This window comes from Castor canadensis, chromosome 4 (assembly GCF_047511655.1).
Source record: "Castor canadensis chromosome 4, mCasCan1.hap1v2, whole genome shotgun sequence".
NCBI classification, from domain to species: domain Eukaryota; kingdom Metazoa; phylum Chordata; class Mammalia; order Rodentia; family Castoridae; genus Castor; species Castor canadensis.
The window spans coordinates 107,718,615-107,739,377 of NC_133389.1; the positions used below are offsets into that span (position 1 = coordinate 107,718,615).

Here is a 20,763-nt window from a genome sequence, read left to right on the forward strand (position 1 = left end):
TGAAACTTTCTAAATCATTGTTTTTTGGGGGTCCACAAAGTTCTATGGATCCTAGCCTTCAGCCCCTTCCAGAACCAGTAAGAAAGATGAAATCTCTTTACAGAGAAGCAATTCTGTTCTGTTAGCCATGTTATTTATTTTTGAAAAGATGAAAAATGTATGGAAAATATGGGTTACTTTTCCACTGACTTTTTAATTCTTGTTAGGATTTTTTGAGAAGCCCAGGCAAATGCTGGCACTGGTAATAAAATGTTAAGAGATCTGTGCCTTGGCTCAAATGTACAGTTTGTTTCCTGTGTCTTGTTAGGAGGAACTTATTTGTTCTGTTAGCGCTGAGGTTGCAAACTGGAGGCCCCACCCAGGCTGAAGCCACAATAAAAGACTTGTGAATTTCATTGGACAGGGATGATTTTCTATTAAAAAATTGGATATGTTACATAAAAATAGATGCCCTTTGTTTTGAGAATTAAGAATGTCTGATAATATTTGGCTCTGTTCCTACAGAATATTAGCTGTGAGAGCTAAATAACCCCTGTTCTTTACTATAAACATATCCTCTTCAGTCAGGCATGGTGGTGCATGCCTGTTTCCTAAGATATTCAGGAGGTGAAGGTAGGAGAATCTTGAATTTGAGGCAAGCCTCTGGGCAAAATTAGTGAGACTCTATCTCAAAAGCAAAATAAAAACAAAAGAAATAAAAGGACTGGGGGCAGAACTCAAGTGTGAAGCCCTGGGTTCAGTCTCCCATACCACCAAAAAGAGCTATCCTCTCTAGTTGTTCATAGTCCACACCATTCCCTGTTATATTACACACTCATTTATGATCCCTTATGACTGCACTGCCATTTAAGTGTCTGCTGAAATTATAGTAAGTACATTAGAACACCTGTGTCAGTCACATATAGATCAGAGCCCATTTCCTGTCAGTTCACTTATTCTGGGTACAGGTACAGTAAGATACCTTACTGACAGGCTATATGTATACAAGAACTGTGCCGGATTTACCTGTCACCTATAAATAGTTGCCTCTTAGGCATATACTAAAATTCAACAAATCATTTAGACCTGTTTTCAGAAGACAAATGGAAAGATGCCAGAATCCAACCATATTTTCCCTCCAGAAAATGAGGCTTGATATACTGCCTTGAGAATGCAATTAGGTTGCCCAGCCTCCCAAGCAACATATTCTTCAGAACATATAAATTATTCCAATATAGTGTAAGACTGTACTGTGGACAAAAGAAAATAAGAAACTGATGAAACTTTTTTTTTAAGCTCATTTAACTCTAGAACCTGAAATAATTTTTTAGTACATTGCAAGAGTTCACTTGTAATGGATGGAGTTTATATACCTCTCAAATATATCCAATATGTAGTTAATATTCAAAAAGTAATTAACTCAATAAAAACTATTTTTGAAAAAATAAAAGAAATTTATTTTCTGAGCTAGGGATGTAGCTCAGTGGTAGAGTTCTTGCTTTCTATACATGAGGGAATGTGTTTGATCTCAAGTTTGGGGGTAGGGGAAGAGGAGAGGTTAGGTTTGGAGGAGAGAGGAGAAGATAGTTCTTAGAGCAATTATGAATCTGTGCCCCATCAGTCATTTTGCCTTCTTGCCAGAGCCCCTGTTGGATCATAGCCATAGAAGGAGAGCATGTGCAAGATACTTTGCACTGTAAATTATATCACCCACTATTAAGAGAAAAGTAGATCTTTCGAACTCTGTTCTGTTATCTACCAATGTGGGGAGTGGTTTTCTCTGGGACAGGTCTTAGGGCCACTGATACAGTTGTGGAAAGAAAGCACTAAATCCAAAGCTTTTATGGACTGGAAACTGGGTGATGGGTCAAAGCTCTTGTTGGTAGTGTGGACCTCACAGTGAATTTTTAGAAGTGATTACCTTGTGGTAAGGTCATAGGTGATTTTAATTTTCCTAAAAAAATAAAGTCTTCTTTGTAATAATATTCATATTTGGCATGATATTTATATAGATTTATTTATAATAAAGATATGTAATATAGATATGTAGTTTATTCTTTACCTTTATGATTTTTAAGGCACTTACTGAAATTCAACTAACATACCATCCCTTTACCCATTGAAAGTGTACAGGGTTATGCAAGTATCAGCACAGTCTACATTAGCACATTCTGCCCCCTGCAAAAGAATCTCTGTGCCCATTAGCAGTCACTCCACATTCACCCCCTCTCACCTTAGGCAACTACTAATCTATTTTCTAGTTCTACAGTTTAGCCTATTCTCCATATTTTACATGAATGGAATAGTACATGTGGTCTCTTTGGACTGGCTTTTTTTTTTTTTTACTTACTGTGATGTTTTCAAGTTCATCTATGCTATAACATGTGTCAGTGCTTCATTCTCCTTTATAGTCACGTGATATTTCATTGTCTAAACATTTTGTTGATGGGCAGTGGGTTCTTAGCACTTTTTCATTTTTATGAGCATTTGTATACCAATTTTTATGTGAATGTGTGTTTTTATTTCTCTTAGCTGTATGCTTAGGAGTGGAATTGCTGAGTCATATAACTGTCTTTAACATTTTGAAGAACTGTCACCCTTTTCAAAGTGGCTGCATCATTTTACATTCCCACCAGCATTGGGGGAAAGTTTCATTTTCTCTACCTCCTTGCCAACACTTGTTACTGCATTTCTTTTTTGTTAAAGCCATCTACTGGGTATAAAGTGATGTCTTATTGTGGTACCTTATGACTTTTTGAATTTAAAAAATTATAAAATATTTTAAAAGACTCAGAGAAATGGGAGAAAAGGACGTCAGCAGTTGAGCTGAGATTTGTGAAATTAAAAGCATGTGCTTGTAATCAAACTGAGAAAAAAGTTTGGAGCCCATCTAACCTTTTGGAAATTTCATTTCAGGTGGCCTCTATGCAGTTTATCAATATTGTAGTCCATTCAGTAGAAGATATGAACTTCAGAGTTCACCTCCAATATGAATTTACCAAGTTAGGCCTGGATGAATACTTGGACGTGAGTATGGCTGTCACATTTGGTGTCGATAAAGAATTGATTTGTTGCCCACCCTCAAAGGAACATTTCCATAGTGGCTGAATAATGCTGAAAGCTCTGTGCAGTCAATTACTGTCATTCTTGTTAAAGGGAACCAGTCTACACAATGCAATCTGCCAGGGAAGCTTGATTCTTGGAGACCTTCTGGGACCTCTGTGGTCTTTTGCCTGAAGCCTTTTAGTACAGGAATCAGATAACTTCTTGCAGCCTGCTGCAGTTTTTCTCTGCTTTGGAGCTCTGTGTGGGTCAAGTCTTATTACATCCTTCATCTGGGCTGTGGCATAAGTTGCATTCTTGGTTACTCTGAGGACCCCATCTGGGCAGGAAAAGTCCAGCCAAGACTGCTGTAGAATGTTGAGTAATGCTTAGAGCATAAAAGAATAATGAGGAAGCAGACACTAGAGACTTCCTCCTGAAGCTGTTAAATTCTGCTCAAAGTATTTTTGTCTTTAGAAGTTGCACTTTCAGTTCTTAGGAGAAGGAGGTTTAGTTTCTCTTGTTCTTGCTGCCTTGCAGAAGTGCTCAGCCAGTTCCCTGAAGTTCTTCAGTTAGGAAACCATAAGTTTATCTGAAATTCATAGCTTGAGGAGCTATGTGTATACTAGATATGCCCTGTCCATTGACTCTGAGGAAGGTTTTGTTTTCTCTTTTATACAGGAATGGGCCAGTTGAATTTGGAAGACCACTAGTGATAGGGAAGGAATTGCTGACCTCAAGTTCAAGGCAGTTTCTAGCTATGGAGATAAGAGCACTTCCCTTGGACATCTCCAGAGTTCATCTGCTCACCTTCGTTAGGAATAAAACCAGGGGATTGCATATACTGTACCCTCACTTTATTGGGAGACATAATCATTGGGTTGGTTACTTTCAACCTGACATACTTACCTGACCAGCCAGAATACCCTTTCCTAGACTGGTTGAATGTTGTCTAAAGACTGTACTCAAGGACAGGCATGATAGACTTTCATGGAAGAGTTATTCAAATTATTTTCTTATTTATTTAAAGACTCACTGATATTAATGTCAGAATATTGTATTGAAAGTTTTTTTCCTGCTTTGAGATCAAAGTTTATCTCTCTTCTTTCCTCATATACTCTAAGAGTAGCAGAGTTTGAACAAAAATTGGGTATGTCAGTTCCTGATGATGTGCTGGGTTCAGTTTTGTGACATCTTGCTTTGGGCTCTGGGTTATAATGGCAAACAGTAACACATCAGCGAACACCTATAATTCATTGTTAATCTTGTGAAAAATGCCAGGCTTCTTCTCCATTTTCCTCTCTCGTTTTTGCCCATATTCAAAAATCTTTGTCAGTTCTGAGTCCTAAGCTAAAATGGAATGTACAGTCTTCAGAATAAACTAAATTGTGGAATTTCAGACTTCAACAATTCTGAAATTCCTTTTAAAAATTTAAGATTTTTTCAAAACTCTGTATTTCTTTAATGTTGCACCTGGACTCTGACACAGTTTGTTAGAAGAGTAATATTATAAACATACAATATATAATTACTTCATTAGTTTACAAGAGAAACCTGCAGGTAGTCACTGATCTGTTCAATAAACGTCTATGTGCCACATACTATTTTGGTCACTCATCTGTCCACAGAGAAAGTCATAACTTATGGTTCTTATAGGGAAGAACCACTGACTTATTTGATCTGTAGTGTCACCTTAGAGCTGGCTGAGTTCCTTGAGGATCCTAGCCTAGGATGCGGTAAACTGGGGAATGCTTTCTGATCTATGATTTGGGGGAGCTCCAAGCTGTTAATGTGGGGAATCTACCTTGGGGAAGGCATCATTGAGGGTGAGCTTTGGCAATTTGTACTAAAATAAGCCTAAGGTTGAGTATAAACATAATGGTCTCTACTCCGCCTCCCTTCTAATTCTGTTCCTCTAACCCCCCAAACAGAGCCATTATCACTACCCAGTCAGGATACCAGCCGTTCCAGTCTCCTCTACTGTCCAGACAACCCTTTGTTTTATGCTACTTGTGACTATTTCCTTTCAAAGCTGCTTTTAATGTTTCTGCTTGATTTCACCTATATCGAAATGTTTTAGATTAGAATAGGAAGTATTGTGGAAAAATGTGTAAATATATATATTTGGGAGGGCTATTCATCATCAGGTAATCTCATTGAACTCTCTTAGGTAGTTATTCCATAATTCTGTTAAGGAGAATGACATATTAAACTCTCTTGGAAAAGGCTCAACTATTTGGAACAAAGAAAGATGTAGACTGTTGGGTTATTGTGTTCTATATCCAACAAGTAAATTAACACCACTTTCTTTGTAATTCTGGTTTTTAGAAGCTGAAACACACAGAGAGTGACAAGTTGCAAGTACAAATTCAGGCTTACCTGGACAATGTGTTTGATGTAGGAGCTCTGCTGGAAGATGCAGAAACCAAGAATGCAGCCTTGGAGAGGGTAGAAGAACTGGAAGAAAACATCTCTCATGTAACTACATCTCAGAAAGGGGAAATTACTTTCAACTGGGTGCAAAACACAATGAACATTAGCTTTCATGGTAACAAATTAAAGGGCTTAAAGTCTAAGAATGAGCTGCTACCAGGAGTAGAAAGTTACCAGAGCCATTCTAGGTTCTTTGAAAGAAAGCAGTTGGGTTGCTTAAAACAAAGTGGAATCCCTTGCTTTGCCTCACCTCACTTACCTGTTCACTTTGCTTAGTTGCGTGCTCTGGTGATCTGGGTTACAGATGTAGGAGAGTTGGATGATATTACCTAAAAAGTTAGAGGGAAATGGAATAAGGAACTGTGGCCAGAGATGAAGTATTTTCTAAAGAGCCACTTTCTTCTCGAAATGCTGAAGTTCCACCACGGGATTAGGTAGTCCCCCTGGGATGTGCATTTGAACATTGCTGTGTTACAGTTACTCAAATTCTAAGTAGATTCATTTCAACTGCAGGCATTTCCACAGAAATTAACAAGCTGTCCCAAACATCTTCTTCTTTGAATAATGGTGTTCTCCCAGGATAATGTCACCTACATGTAGGGTACAGACTCTTTTTTTTTCTTTGGAGGTACTGGGTGGTTTGAACTCAGGGATGTTCTCTACCACTTGAGCATTGCTTCCAGCCTTTTTTAGTTTCGAATAGGGTGTCATGTTTACGCCCAGACCAGCCTGAACCATGTTTCTATTCACATACCTGGTGTAGGTGGGATGATAGGTGCACACCACCACAACCACATTGTTTCTTGGTTGAAATGGGGGTCTTACTATTTTTCTTTTTGGCGGGGATGGTTCCTGGGCTGGCCTTAAACCATGACTCTCCCAATCTCAACCTCTTGAGTAACTAGGATTATAGGTGTGAGCCACTGCATCCTGCTCTGATTTTCTGTAAGTGATACTCCTTGTTGCAGATCAAGTCAAATGTGAATCTAACAGTCTTCAGAGGTTGTTCATTTATTCACTCATTAAACAAATATTTCAGTATTGCAAGAATGGGCAGAAAAATACTTCTCAAAAACCCCACCATTGTGAGGACCAAATTCTTACAATGGATTGATTGGCACTTCACTTGATTGTAAAATGAGTTGCCTCTATGTGGAAAAATATTATTTTCATCTTTGAGGACTCAGTTTCTTTTTCCCCACACATTCTTTTAGAGTACAGCATGTGCTTAATTCCATTTATCTCTTAACATCATTGTGAAAATAGGGCCCTCCATGGCTTAGGGTTAAAACAAGGTGTAAGCTAAGAACCCTTCCTTCATAAGCACTACAGTGACTGACCAGGCATCTGCTTAGGAAGAGAATTCACAGGTCCAATACTTTTCCCCTTAAAAGATTTGTATTGTGATATGAACCTGTAAATCTCCACACTTCTGCCTGACCTTGCCTCTCTGGTTGCCTTTACTTGTGATCATTTTCAGTTACATGTAAAAAAATCACAAATCATTTAATTGTACGTTCTTATGTGAAAAGTAGCTACTTAACACATGGCTCAACTTGTCTCTGTCTTGATGCCTCAGCCAGCATTGCATGATCGTACTTATATCCACGTTTGCAGTTAGCCACCTTTATATGAACTGCACCTACAAATAACTTTAATTATTTGAGTAGTGTGGGTTGAAATGAGTGAGTGATAGTACTTTTTTTTTTTTTTTCCCAATCTGGTACCTAGAATGACAGAACCAAGTTTTCTGCATCAATAATTTTTAGAACAAGCTGTAATCCTAGATACTCTGGAGGTAGAGATAGCATGATCATGGTTTGAGGCTAGCCCAGCAAAAGGTAGTGAGACTCTTATTTCAAAGAACAAGTGGGGCATAGTGGTACATGCCTGGAAATCTCAGCTAGTTGAGTGGTGAAAATAGGGGGACCACAGTCAGAGGCCAGACTGAACAAAATCACAAGACCCTATCTGCAAAACAAACTAAAAAGCAAAAGGACTGGGGGCATGGCTCAAGTGCTAGAGTGCTTGCCTAGCAAGTGTGAGCCTGTGAGTTCAATAATGGGTACCACCAAAAAAAAAAAAAATTCCCCCAATTTTTTGCCTGATGGTCCTGTCTTTGCAGAGTGGCAGGGGGTTGGGCAGCCCTCCCCTCTTCTTTACTTTACTGTTTATTCTCTAACCTTGCTATCCAGAAGGAATGGAGGGAGACACCCTGTGTGTGTTGAAACACTAGGGAGCTGATGTATGAGTTTTATTAAGAATCATATATAAATTATTAATTCCTGATTGAAACAAATATGTATTATGAACCATATTATAAATATTAGCATTTGCAGAAAGCAACTTGGGAGACACATGTAAGCCCCTGCCAGGCCCCTCAGGGTCTTGGAGCTATACTTTCTGAGGAATGCTTCTGTGTTGTGACACAGCTTCCTTTTCAAAATTTTATAGTTATCTGAAAAACTGCAGGATACGGAGAATGAAGCCATGTCCAAGATTGTGGAACTGGAAAAGCAGCTCATGCAGAGGAACAAGGAGCTGGACGTTGTCCGAGTAAGTACGACAACGACAGCCAGACAGCCACCCAGATGGGCACGGCAGGGAATGCGCTCTGGCTCTAGGCTAGTTGAGCGTGCTCATTTCAGAGGAATGTGTTCATGCAGCATATTTATGGGAGCCTCTGGAACCATTTCAGAGGTGATACTCACATGAAAAGTACGCACAGTCGGGATATATACGCTTGTGCACAGTCAAATGCTGGACAGTCAGTATTTCCTTATCACAAGTTTGGGGAGCAGTGATGTTTCCCCATGTGTTGGAGGCTGGGCTGAATCCGTGGGTCACCCCTTAGTGGGAAATAAAAATGCAGCATGGATTTAATTCATGCCTCTTACTTACTTTTATTAGGACTTGTGCTTCATTGTGTTTGTTTGCTTTGCTTCTATTCAAAAGCAGATTTAGTGGTTACTATGGAAACAGTGAAATCACAACTGGGTAGACCTAATGCAGCATTTACCAAGAAAAGGTGGAGGGGGAGGGAGGGAGAGAGAGAGAAGAGACAGAGAGAGGAGAGAAAGGCAAATCAAAACCAACCCATTTTATGATTAGATAATCCCAGCTATTTTACTTGGCCTTGTGCTATTTGGCTTTACATGTCAGGTATTTATGGAGTGCCATCCCTGTGCTTGGACCTGTGCAGGACATTAAAACACCAAATGCCTGGAAGACTTTCAGACAAATGGCTTGCCTTTACACTACTGCTAGTGCAATGGCACATTGTATGTGATATTATCGTGTTTGCCTGTGTTGCTTGATATTCTGTCATGTCCTATAGTTAACTCTAGGAAATTTATTTTCTGGCACATCATTGAGACACAGTTGTAGCATATGGACTCAATTGAAGTTCAGACGCTTAGATTATTAATAATAGACAGGGTGTGAAGAGTGTTTCCCTGCCTCCTGGAGATTTGTGGTAAAAGATCACATGTGCAAGACCCAGCAAGCAAGTTCAGTTCCATAAAACTCCTTTTACCAGAAACTCTATGGGCCCCTAATAAAAGGAACCAGAACAGCCTTTGAATTAAAAATTGTAACTTCTTTGTTTTCTGCTAAAAACCTGGACAGAAATAAGTAATTAGCGGAGAGAAGCTCTGGCCTGTTTTGTTAGTTGCATTATCATAGGGAAAATGCTACAAAAATCGCTGCCGTAAGCATGGTCAAAGGGACATTATGAGACCAGAGGAATCCATTCAAGAACAGTCAGCCCCTGGTTACTCCTGAATAGATTATTCCATGCTTTGCAGATTTTTAATCCTAGTCTGACTTCTATCCAAGTCTGATTTAAGACCCTTTTGTCTATTGTAAATTGTTACATGTACCTAGGAGTTACAAATGAATTTTAAAATAAGGATTAAAAAAAAAAAACATGCTGCCCCACCAGAACACCCACAGATATTTCAAAGCCAGCTTTTGGGAATAAAAGTGTTCTCTGCTCTGTTCCTTTCCTCTTGCAGGGAAAATTGAGTTTGCTATGTTTATTAAATGGGAAGAACTTTGCTAACAATAATAATTGCTAGAATATATACTACATACAGTAATTGATAATCACTGGGGTGTATGGATTCTGGCAAGTTCCATAGATTTCTCATTTATATGAGTGTCATTTTGTTCTTTTTTCAGTCACTCTCTTTTTCTCAGTTTGCTAAGCTGATGGTCACGAGTATGAATGTTATGCGAGGACAAATTCTTGATTATTGTCTTTTGCAGGAAATCTACAAAGATGCAAATACCCAAGTCCACACATTAAGAAAAATGGTCAAAGAAAAAGAAGAAGCCATTCAAAGGCAGTCTACCCTGGAAAAAAAGATACATGAACTGGAGAAACAAGGAACCATTAAAATTCAGAAGAAAGGAGATGGGGACATTGCCATATTGCCAGTTATGGCTTCTGGCACATTATCCGTGGGGTCAGAAGTAGTAGCGGGTAACTACGTGGGACCAGTTACAGGGGCTGCCTCCTCAGGACCCTTGCCACCTCCTCCCCCACCACTACCTCCACCATCAGACACACCTGAAGCAGGTAAGAAGCCTCGGTAGGGAAACCAGGGGGGTATGACAATAGTTGTATGTCATCTTTTACCAGTTGTCTATTTGTGTACTTTGCCTGCTTTTGTTGACTTGTTGTTTTACTTATTTTAAGAACGATTTAAATTTTGAGATTAAGGTTATGAATCTTTATGTCACTAATATTACGTTATTTTTTCCATATGTCATTAAGGAAATTTTATGGTCTTAAAAAGTATTCTTCTGCCCTTTTAAATATTTTGTTTTCATATAGTTTGTATGTACATGACATTTTTCTGTCTTCTATTTTCAGTCAATTTATTTTTCTTTCCTCTAGTGCAAAATGGCCCAGTAACACCAATGCCACCACCTCCACCTCCCCCACCTCCACCCCCTCCTCCTCCCCCACCTCCGCCACCTCCTCTCCCAGGTCCTGCAGCTGAGACAGTGCCAGCTCCACCTCTACCACCCCCCCCTCCTCCCTCTGCACCCCCACTGCCCGGGACATCTTCACCCACTGTGGTTTTCAACTCAGGATTAGCAGGTGAGCACAGAATGCAAAACGAGACTCTTGTGTAAGAAATACTCATTTCTCTCTCTCCAGAGCTAAAGCCACTCTTCAAAGACCAGGTCTTTTGCAACAACATATACCTCCTCCTCGTATGAGAACATTTGTGCTCATGTAGCCAGTAAAGGGGAACTCATGGTAAATGGGATGAATTGTTCTCCTGAGTAGCTTTTGTCACATTACCCTAGCCTGAGGCTCTCATCTCTGACCTCATCTTCCCATCTTCCACAGCCCCACCTGGAGATAGGAAGAAAGACAAGCTTTCTTCTTACTGATCACATTTTTGTGAGTTCAGCAAATCCTCTCTGGACACCTGTAGTGATCAAACTTGAGTTTAGGCACAGGCATTGAGTATTTCTGTTTTGTTTTGTTATTTACAGATATTTGCAATGTCATCTATAACAGGGGAAAATATCTTTATATGTAACTGCCTGATACAGGCTTCCAGCCATGTCTTTTGAGAGTATTTGAGGACATTGTAATTTCCTAGGGTAGCTTTAAGCTTTGTGGGAAAGTGCCACCAACAGCAATATCTTCATGCTTTCAGAGACTTCCAAATAATTCATGTTGTTCTCCTCCTGACAGGGAGATAGAGTGCAACACCCTACCTCACCAGAAATGAAAGGGAGACGGGCAAAGGAGAAGAGAGTTGTTCTAATGTCTTGAAATAGGAGTTCTTATTTTTGACTCTTGGAAATGACTTTTTCCTCTTTTTCTGTGATACTGAGCCATCTCCCAGTCCTGGAGTATTTCCTGGGCACTAGGAATTGCTGAGAGGTTGCTATACCTGTGATATTCTGCTTCCTTGTCCACTCTAGTCCATTCATAAATTCTCTTATCCACTATGAGCTGCCATTCTAATAGCCTCCACTTCAAGGCTATAATGGTTTTTGGAGCTGTTGTCTCTAAGTTTAAATTAACCATCTTCACTCTAAATATTTCCTGGTCTCCATCCTCTCAAAGATGGAGCTTTACCAGCTTTACAGCCAGTCATTAGGCCTATTCATCCTAGTGATTAGAGCCCTTTAGGACACCTGAAAGCTACCTAAAAGAAATTTACCCACCTCAGGTCTGTGATTTTCTTCTACCTTGATGTCTATGAAATTGTCAAGGACACAAACAAGATGTCTGTTCAAAGTGATGTTCATTTTAAATTGGTGGCTTATTTCTACCCTTCAAGGTCTTCTCCATCTACCATTTTCTTCTAGAACTTTTATTGCTTCTGAAGAGAAAAATTGGAGAATCATCATGGAACTGTTGGATTGTGGAATGCAAATAAACAAAGCTCATAAACAGCCGTGGGAATCTGTTCCATCCCTAGGCTGTTGTTGGTGAACGAGTGTGGAAACCCATAATTGTCTTGTGCACCTGGGTCCCCTGATTAGGCTTTCCTTGCAGCCCCTGAGGAGCACTCATGTGAGATGTGTCTGCTGTGATGTCTCATTTGGAACTGCTTCCTTTCTTTCTGGCAAAAGCTAATGTGTGTTAAGCATCCGCTTCCATTCACCTGAGCTCTAACAAGAACTCGGAGCTGTCGCAGCAGGTGACAGAACCAGAGGGTGATGTGTGCAGGCAGGTCCAGAGCCTCCTTCTGAAGGATGTGTTTTGCTTGGTTGATTTTTTTTTTTTTTTTAACTTTTTTGCTTAGGCCCTTGCCACTCTTTAATTAAAAAAAAATTTGGATCTTTTCACTGCCTAAAGTTTAAGGTGTAGAGCTCTGTGCTCAGCTAATAACCACTATTGCCTTCAGGATTGCCACAGTTGGAAATTGTCCCCATTATGCCTTACACAATGCAGAGGACTGTAAGTGGGCTTGAAGAAACACTTTCTGCCTTTCCGTAATTGTCCATTTAAACAAGTACAAGAGACATCTTGTCTTAGAAAATATAAGGTTTATAAGATCCTTCTGAGTCTCTGATAGCTTGACATCAGGCATTTTCTACAAGGCCTTTGATGGCTGTATTACTCATCCTTCATTTGGCTTTCAGTACTTAGTGAAGCCAAGTTTGTGAGATATTTCACCAGTGTGTTCTTTAACTCTTTCTCTCTGGAACAAAGAGGCCAGACAGAATCAGATGTCCCAGTAGAACCAAGAGACAGAACTGAGCTGATGAGCCCAGGGCTCTCGAGAAGTCAGAAACCTATGATGTCACTGAGCCTCTAGGTCCACAAGTGACAGGGTCTTTTATCTCTAGAATGGGTGATAAGCAAGAGTATTCTTGGTGGTCACAACAGGGGACCAGGAGGAGGTTCCCATAGTTTATGTCCAATTGAGAGTTTTCTTTGCATTTTATAAAGAATATTAGTAGTGGGAAATAAATGAAGTGTGAGGCCTCATTCCTCAAAACTATGGTGGAATAAATGCAGCCCCCTTTCCTGGGGGAGTTCACATATGATAGGTTACTGGGCCCTCTCAATGATCTTTTAGACCATGGCTGAGTATTTTTTATTAAGAAATCATTCACGCACTTTAAAATAGCTAGCACAGTTCAGTATGACTGTTTGGGACTGCTAAAATGAACTAAGTTTTTATTTGTCTCTTACAAAAATGATTATTTTAAAAAAAAATAATAAGTGAGTCTTCAAGGCAGGCTAGAATGGAAATGAAATTTTGGCTCTGTAACGCATTGTGAAATGTGTCCAAGAAGCATGAAATTCGATGCTAAGAGTGCGTGTACCACTGAGCCACTTGACTCTAACCATATCTAATTTTTTTTTTTTTGTATTTTCTCTGTTCTTTCTGCTTCCACAAAAGATGGGCCAATCAAGCTTTTCTGTAGGTTGCTTCTCACCATGTGTGTTGAGTATTTGCCATGTGTTCCTGTTGGTCACACTGTGCCTTGACATCTTTTCACCCCATCTTACTTTGATCCATTGCATTTTGACATTGTGTCTGCCAGGGGGAATCTGGGAATTGGCTGACTGTGACTCCAGGTTTGCCCACATGTTTTAGTTGAGCCTGAGGAAGAAATGATCACCCTTTTGATAGCATCCAAGATTCACAGGCCATACATACTCCTTTATCTCTGAGGAAAGGAATTATCCTTTCTTTTCACTTAATTTTCATAGTTGGATCTAAGGCTTTAACTATAAAAGGACTTTAGACTTATTCTGAGGAAAAAGGGATAGCAAGGAAAATTTGCTGGTCCCCTTTCCCTGGCCTTTCTCACAGTTGGTGGCTTGCTGTGTAGAACTGCTTTTGTTAGCCTGAGCCCTGGGACAAAGTATATGTCATAGTCACCTGTTCACTGCTCCTGATCTTCACCATTCCCATGTCCAGTCAAAGTCAGAAAAAGTTTCCCACTAAGCTTGAAAAGACCCTGTTTAGCGTCTCCCCTGCACATCCCACATTGCTGAAATGCCAGACTAAGAGGAAAGTCTGTTCCTTTGTCTCTCAGGGGACGCTGGTTCTCCTGGATAGTGTAGACAAAAATAACGTGTGATGAGGGATTAAGGAAAAAGCAGGGATGAGGCTGCCACTTTTGGTGGTAGAAAGGCCTGGTTTGGCAAAAGCTGTGTCTCTGTGTTCCTGCATGCTTTTGTGTGGACTTATTCTACAACATTCCTGCTCTTTCTATGGCCTTCGTAACTCTGGAGGAATGAGAGGCACTATCTATGACCCTTTCAATAAATGCCTGCTGAGGGAGGCAAGCAGGCACATGGGCTGGTAAGGCTCAAGTGTACGTTGTTTGGCTCTGGACTGGAGTGCTGACATTCTCCCTCCCTCCCTTGCTAACAGTGTCTAGTGGGAAAGTTCCCAAATAGCATGGTGGCCTACTCTGGACAGACTGATGAAGGCAAATGTACGTAGCAATGTGGTCTGGGGAAATTCTTTATGACATATAATTAATAAATAGAATTTTAAGCCGGTTAGCTTGTTTCCTCAAAATGAGAGGAGCTGGTACTACACTTAGCTCGTAAAAGATAGATCCTGTCCTATTTCAGTGGTTTTAATCGGCTCGCTGATACCTCCTGGGCAGAGCCTCATTTTAAAAATGGTAAAAAAAGAACTGCAGCCAGTCCTGAGGAGCAGTATATTTTCTTGATTTCTGAGTATCCCTTCTGTCCTCATAAACATTTTCAGATTTAGGCCACTCATGGCTCCTAGTCTGTTTGAAAAAACTCAGCAGCCAGTGTAATCTCCATTGTCAAAGTCACCACAGAAATGTATTGTTGTAGCTGAAAGTCACCTGCTGCCCCTTCTCTTCCCCCTCCCCCTCCCAGGATATCAAATTCCTGGTGGCTTATGCAGACACTATCTGAAGTTTCTGGTCATTTTTAAGGCTTGTTTATAAATACGTACTCTAGGAGCAAGAATTTAGGATGTCAACATAAGACAGCATTTGCATTCTCTGCTGTCTAGTAACAGCTTTGTCTTAAGCATTGTTCTAATATTTTAACTATAAAAGCAGCAATCCAGTTTACTGATTTAAAAAAAAAAAAGGCAAAAAGAAAAAAAATTTTCCTAAGCCCTTAGACAGCTTTAAACACAATGTTGTGTCAGCCAAGCAGTTGAGGATCTCAGATGGCTCTGGCTTAGGCTGTATGCACTGTTTCCCTCTCTAGAAACATATGGGTGCCTCTTGCCATCCTTCCTCCAGTGTTAAAGTGTCATCTGCAAAGACTGTTGTCTGAATGCTCCTGAGGGTTACGAGGTTTAGGAGGGATCTTAATCTCTTTCTCTTTGACATCTTTAGCTGTGAAAATTAAGAAGCCTATCAAGACAAAGTTCAGAATGCCAGTTTTTAACTGGGTTGCACTAAAGCCCAACCAGATCAATGGCACAGTCTTCAATGAGATTGATGATGAGCGGATTCTGGAGGTATCTTTCTCATTGATTAGAAATTGGGGGTCTTCTCTCTGCAGCAGAACAGGTTCTGTTAACCTGTGACTGTCACTAACAGAGTACTTACGTTTCAAGTATCTTCATGGTGAAACCGATTTATACTATCAAAGAGTAAGAATGGACACTATTTTATGAGTCAGTTTTGTAAGTTAAGCTGATAACTAGCTTCACGTTTCTTCAGTGCATGCCACAGATATATGTTTAACACAGTCCTGTCCTTTAATTTATAAAAAAGCATAAAACCTGTTGAATTCTTAATTAAGAACTCAGTGATCATACTGACTACCTTGCTTGGTGGACTTAGTCTGTGGCAGCTGTCCATGAAAGCTAGTTATCAAAAGCAGGTGAATTGGCTAGTTGTAATCAGTAGTGTACTTTGAACATTCACTTCTGTTTGTGTGATAGAACTTGGCATGCCAACAAAATCAAGAAAAATAGAGCAAGGTATGACCAAACAAGTACTTAGTAAAAAACATGACTGTCATTGCTTAAAAAATGGTCTAAATGGTAGCACCATGACTTAATTTTCAAGCATAATCCAGTTTGCCAATGTCATCCCTCTCTCCCCCAGGACTTAAATGTGGATGAATTTGAGGAAATATTCAAGACAAAAGCCCAAGGTCCTGCCATTGATCTTTCTTCAAGCAAGCAGAAGATAACACAGAAGGGATCAAATAAAGTGACATTACTAGAAGCAAATAGGGCCAAAAATCTTGCCATAACTTTAAGGAAAGCTGGAAAGACTGCTGATGAGATCTGCAAAGCTATTCATGTGTAAGTTCAGGACAATCCTTGAAAGTTACACCCTAGTAAGTTTAGAGTGACAAGAGAATGAAAATAAGAAAGTTTTAAGTGAGCAGAATATAGGACTAGGGCAAGATCTGAGATCAAAATGGAACAATTCTTGACATCTGTACTTCAGAGATGCCCCTTGTCACCTATGTGCTGCTTCAGAGTTGAATAAGATGCTAGCACTGAAGAGGCAGATCAGAAGATACTCAGGACGGTGCTATATTCTCATGAGTCATTAATCACTTTAGAAGAATAACATCTGGATTGTGACAGCATTTATTGTCTTGGTCTGCTCTCTTATATAGTCCTGAAGTAATGCTTACATAAAAGGAAAGCTGAGCTGAGCATTGTAGAGGTTAAGAAAAGGGAAAAATGGCAGTTTTTACTGGAGTGTTTGGATTGTATCCAGATTTGTTGAACACAAATTCAATAGCATTTGTGGAATGATAGAGTTTAGTGCCAGATGCAAATATGACACAGATGCATATTTTAATTCATAATGATAGGAATGTGAATTCTGTTGCTCTTAGTGCTTTCAGAACATTTTAAACAATGGTTTTTTTTTTTTTAATTTTGAACTACTCAGAAGGCATTGATTTTGTTTTATTTTCCTATTTAGAAGAATCATTCTACTCTTTGGGGCAATGATGATAGGATATTATTGGTTTAAGAAGTTTTTCATGATGTGGTATTTTATAAATTTTGACTAGAGACTCTAGTCCTGTGGTAGAGCACGTGATCCTAAGCGATAGCATGCTCTGATTTTGTATTTTCAGCCAAGGTCTTAGTGTAAATACAATAGTGCCTCCATAGTCTGCTCTGAGTTCTGGTACTGAAACCTGGGATGCAGTCTGGTTTTTTAATCTTGATAAAATAAAGTCTAATGCTATTATTATTTTGCTGAGCATTGTTCAGAGAGCAAAATAGAAGTTGTAACGAGTACTTTATTTGTTCAAGTTGAGCAAGCATCCCCAAAGACCTGATATTCCTTCAAGGAATATATGTATTTACACCAAAACATCTATGTAGAAACTCTGTGTGTGTGTGTGTGTGTGTGTGTGTGTGTGGTATTGGATATTGAAGTCAGGGCCTCTTGCTTGCTAGGCAGGTGCTGTATCACTTCATCCATGCCATGAGCCCAGTATAGGCATTTTGATGGCCTTTTCCAAAAACGAAAATATGCTTGTAGACTGTTGATTTAACTAAAATATTTTACAGAATTCACCAGATAGTCTATACTTATTTATACAGCATTAACCACTTTAACTTGCAGTACCTCATAATGCCTAAAACCATGTCCTAGAACCACTTAACCATACTCCAGCCTTCATTTTGCCTTCCATTTTCATTTACTTTTGATTTCTTAGAACTAGAGTTACCTCAGTGCTCTAAGCGTCTAACTCTAAAATCTGATTACGGTAGCTGTAACAAGGTCCAGGTTTTCGGGAATTGCCAGTCAGGGTACCTGCTGCTCAGTAAGAACAAGCACCAGGGCTGAGCTTCACAGTGCAGTGGTCAGAACCAGCCCCGTTGACTTAGTTGTAGATGAGCTGAACTCAATGGAGGTGTGTTGGAAAGGGGTAGGTTTTCTCTCCAACACTGAACTGTCCACATTGACTTCAGATTTGACCTGAAGACACTGCCTGTAGACTTCGTAGAATGTTTGATGAGGTTCTTGCCAACTGAGAACGAGGTGAAAGTGCTTCGGCTCTACGAGCGGGAAAGGAAGCCCTTGGAGAACTTGTCGGACGAAGATCGCTTCATGATGCAGTTCAGTAAGATTGAGAGGCTCATGCAGAAGATGACCATCATGGCCTTCATTGGAAACTTTGCAGAAAGCATTCAGATGCTGACTCCTGTGAGTGACCAGCTCTGACTGGCTCTGGCAGGGGAGTGGTCCAAATAGAAAAGAATCATTTATTTTTAAGTCTCTCCTGGAATTGTGCTCAGCGTAATGGGCTCTAAGGACTCCTTCCAGTAACAGTCCAGATTACAGTTTCAGCTATAATTTTCACATGGTGTATGCAAAGTAAAAAATGGTGAATTTTTCTATTCCATATTGCTGTTCTCCAAGGAGAAGTCTATTTTCTGTGTGAAATCCTCTAGATTTCAAAAGACACTTCAATACAGGGGCCAACGAAAACCATTTTCTAAAACTTGGTTGTCCCCTGAAGGGAGTAGTTCTCTGGCTGGGCTAGGAAGACTGAAAGTGTGACTTTCACTTTTAAAAACAATCCCATATCTTTACTGAGTAAACTTATAAGGTTTTGTTAGAGGCATTAATTAATTCCATCATAGGATTTTTCTTCTTTGGAACTTTGTTACAGTAGGCTGTGGTAATGTATAAATCATAGCCAACTATCTTTCACTCCCTGTGTTAATCTGGTGGAGACTTATGAATGTCATAAGCTTCAGTTTGTTCCCAGTTCTGTTTCTAAAAAGAATTTTTTATTTACTGCTTATAGTAGCATGTCTGTTCAAAACATGTTTTGAGAATTTCTGGAGAGTGTTATATCCATGTCTCCCCATTCTTGGATAGCTCCACGGATTTGAAAGTATGAAGTATATATGATTAGGAGTAATGGGCAGGGAATTCAGTTCTGCTAGAAGAGACTGTTGACTCATAACTCTGAGTCATATTGATTATAGATGGGTTACAGACTTTGTAATAAGTTCCTATGTTAACTTGTTACTGTGAATAGTTTTAGAGAAGAGCTTGCATGTAATGATATGGTCATCTAAGACCTAACCTGACAGCTACATTTGTTATGTTTGGGCATAAATCGAATCTCAGCATTGAGACTTCAAGGTCTAAATGTAGGCCTGTTTTCTTCTATGTTAGTTTTTAGTTGCCAATTAGTTTCTCATTTTTAAATACCTCTTTTTTTTTTCTCTCCACTTCCTTCCTTTGATTGGAATCTAGCAACTGCATGCAATTATAGCAGCATCTGTCTCTATAAAGTCATCTCAGAAGCTCAAGAAAATTTTGGAGGCAAGTGAAGTTTTCCTTGTGTACGTACATACTGACTCGTCAGCTGCCTTCCAAAGCCTGATGGCTCTCTTTTCTCTCTTGCAGATCATCTTGGCCCTTGGAAACTATATGAATAGTAGCAAACGAGGAGCCGTTTATGGATTTAAACTTCAGAGTTTAGATCTGGTGCGTGAACTAAAAAAGCTTTGAAGGATAAACAGCTGGCAGAGATTAAGTCCTGGAATGGGGAGTCCGTTCTGGGTGGGGGGAGGATTGGAAGGGGAGTTGATGAAGATTCTCTGCTAGTGGGAGGAGCAGTTGGTATAAATTTCTGGAATACCATTTGACAGGAAGGACTTAAAACCTTAGAAATAGTTATGCCCTTTTGCCTAGTATTTCCATTTCTAGGAATCTTTTCTCAAGACTGATTTATAAATGCTATACTTTATTTATAATTGCAAATATTACTAATGATCTCAAGGTCCAGTATTGTGGGAAATGATTAAATATGCTAGAATAATAGTTAATACAGTGAACTGTTCTTTAGCTGTTTAAATACTTTGGAAGAATTTCCAGACAAATGGATAATTTTGTGTTTAGAAAGCAGAGTATAAGTTGCAGATATAGTCTAATTTCTTTTTTTCTACATAGACAAAAATGCTATCCTCTTAAAGTCATTTGACTTTTGTGAATAGGACTAGGGAAAATCCTCCACAAAATCTTGTCCAGGCTGTGCAGGCCTAATATGTCTTCCCTATGGAAGGGAGGGCAATGGACCGAATCCACAGACTGGGGGAGACGTGGGTATTTAATAGTGAGTGTCCTCTCAGTCACAGTTCTGGCCTCCAGAAGATCATGGTCAGTTCAAGACAGAGTTGTCCCTTGGTATCTGTGGCAGATTTGTTCCAGGACCTCTGAGGTTAACAAAATTCTCAGTTGCTCAATCCCTTCTACAAAATGGGGTAGTATTTGTATGTAACCTACACACATATCCTTTATACTTTAAATCACCTCTTCTTTACTTGTAATACCTAATACACTGTAAATGATTTGCAAATAGCTGTTACATGGTATTGTTTAGGGAATAATGAGAAAAAGTCAGTGCATGTTCAGTACAGACAGTTTTCCCACAGTATTTTCTGTTGGTGCTTGGTGGAGTCCACCCATGCAGAACAAGCAGATACAGAGGGCTGGATCTATTTGTTTTGGATCATCAGAAGCTAGGGAGTAAGAGGGGTAGCCCTGTGGTGCCGGGAGCACTCACACATACCTGCTGACTTCACTTCCATTTCCACTTCTGCTCTGGTCCTTCGTGTTGAAGAGCTCTTACATGGGAGTCGTCTTGCTTTGTAAGCCAAGTGAGGTGGGACAGCAGATGCAGGAATAGGAAAGTTCTTATGAGTAGGATAAGGATCTGAATGATTCCTAGGTGCTTAGAGTTAATTCTGACCTTTAGCATATACCATGTCAGAAAGTCCTCAAGTCATTTAATCACATCTGTGGGCTGGGCTCACAGAAGAGGACATTGTTGGGCAACTGCACTAAGTTGTTTATTCTATGTGGGAC

The 20,763-nt window shown here is 39.7% G+C and overlaps 1 protein-coding gene across 8 annotated transcripts in view; it reads left to right on the plus strand.

The window, feature by feature from the left end:
* Window positions 1-20,763, plus strand: part of Fmnl2 (formin like 2) — a 299,204-nt gene that overhangs the window by 263,482 nt on the left and 14,959 nt on the right. For 4 of the 8 annotated variants that reach the window (XM_074070795.1, XM_074070794.1, XM_074070797.1 and 1 more), the window contains exons 11-21: window positions 2,896-3,006; window positions 5,350-5,499; window positions 7,909-8,010; window positions 9,724-10,036; window positions 10,358-10,564; window positions 13,344-13,364; window positions 15,286-15,410; window positions 16,006-16,208; window positions 17,850-18,084; window positions 19,150-19,218; window positions 19,303-19,383. In XM_074070795.1, the coding sequence (XP_073926896.1) occupies window positions 2,896-3,006; window positions 5,350-5,499; window positions 7,909-8,010; window positions 9,724-10,036; window positions 10,358-10,564; window positions 13,344-13,364; window positions 15,286-15,410; window positions 16,006-16,208; window positions 17,850-18,084; window positions 19,150-19,218; window positions 19,303-19,383 (1,617 nt within the window). The remainder of the gene's footprint in view (window positions 1-2,895; window positions 3,007-5,349; window positions 5,500-7,908; window positions 8,011-9,723; window positions 10,037-10,357; window positions 10,565-13,343; window positions 13,365-15,285; window positions 15,411-16,005; window positions 16,209-17,849; window positions 18,085-19,149; window positions 19,219-19,302; window positions 19,384-20,763) is intronic. The other 4 variants (XM_074070799.1, XM_074070798.1, XM_074070801.1 and 1 more) reach the window with 1 other exon arrangement.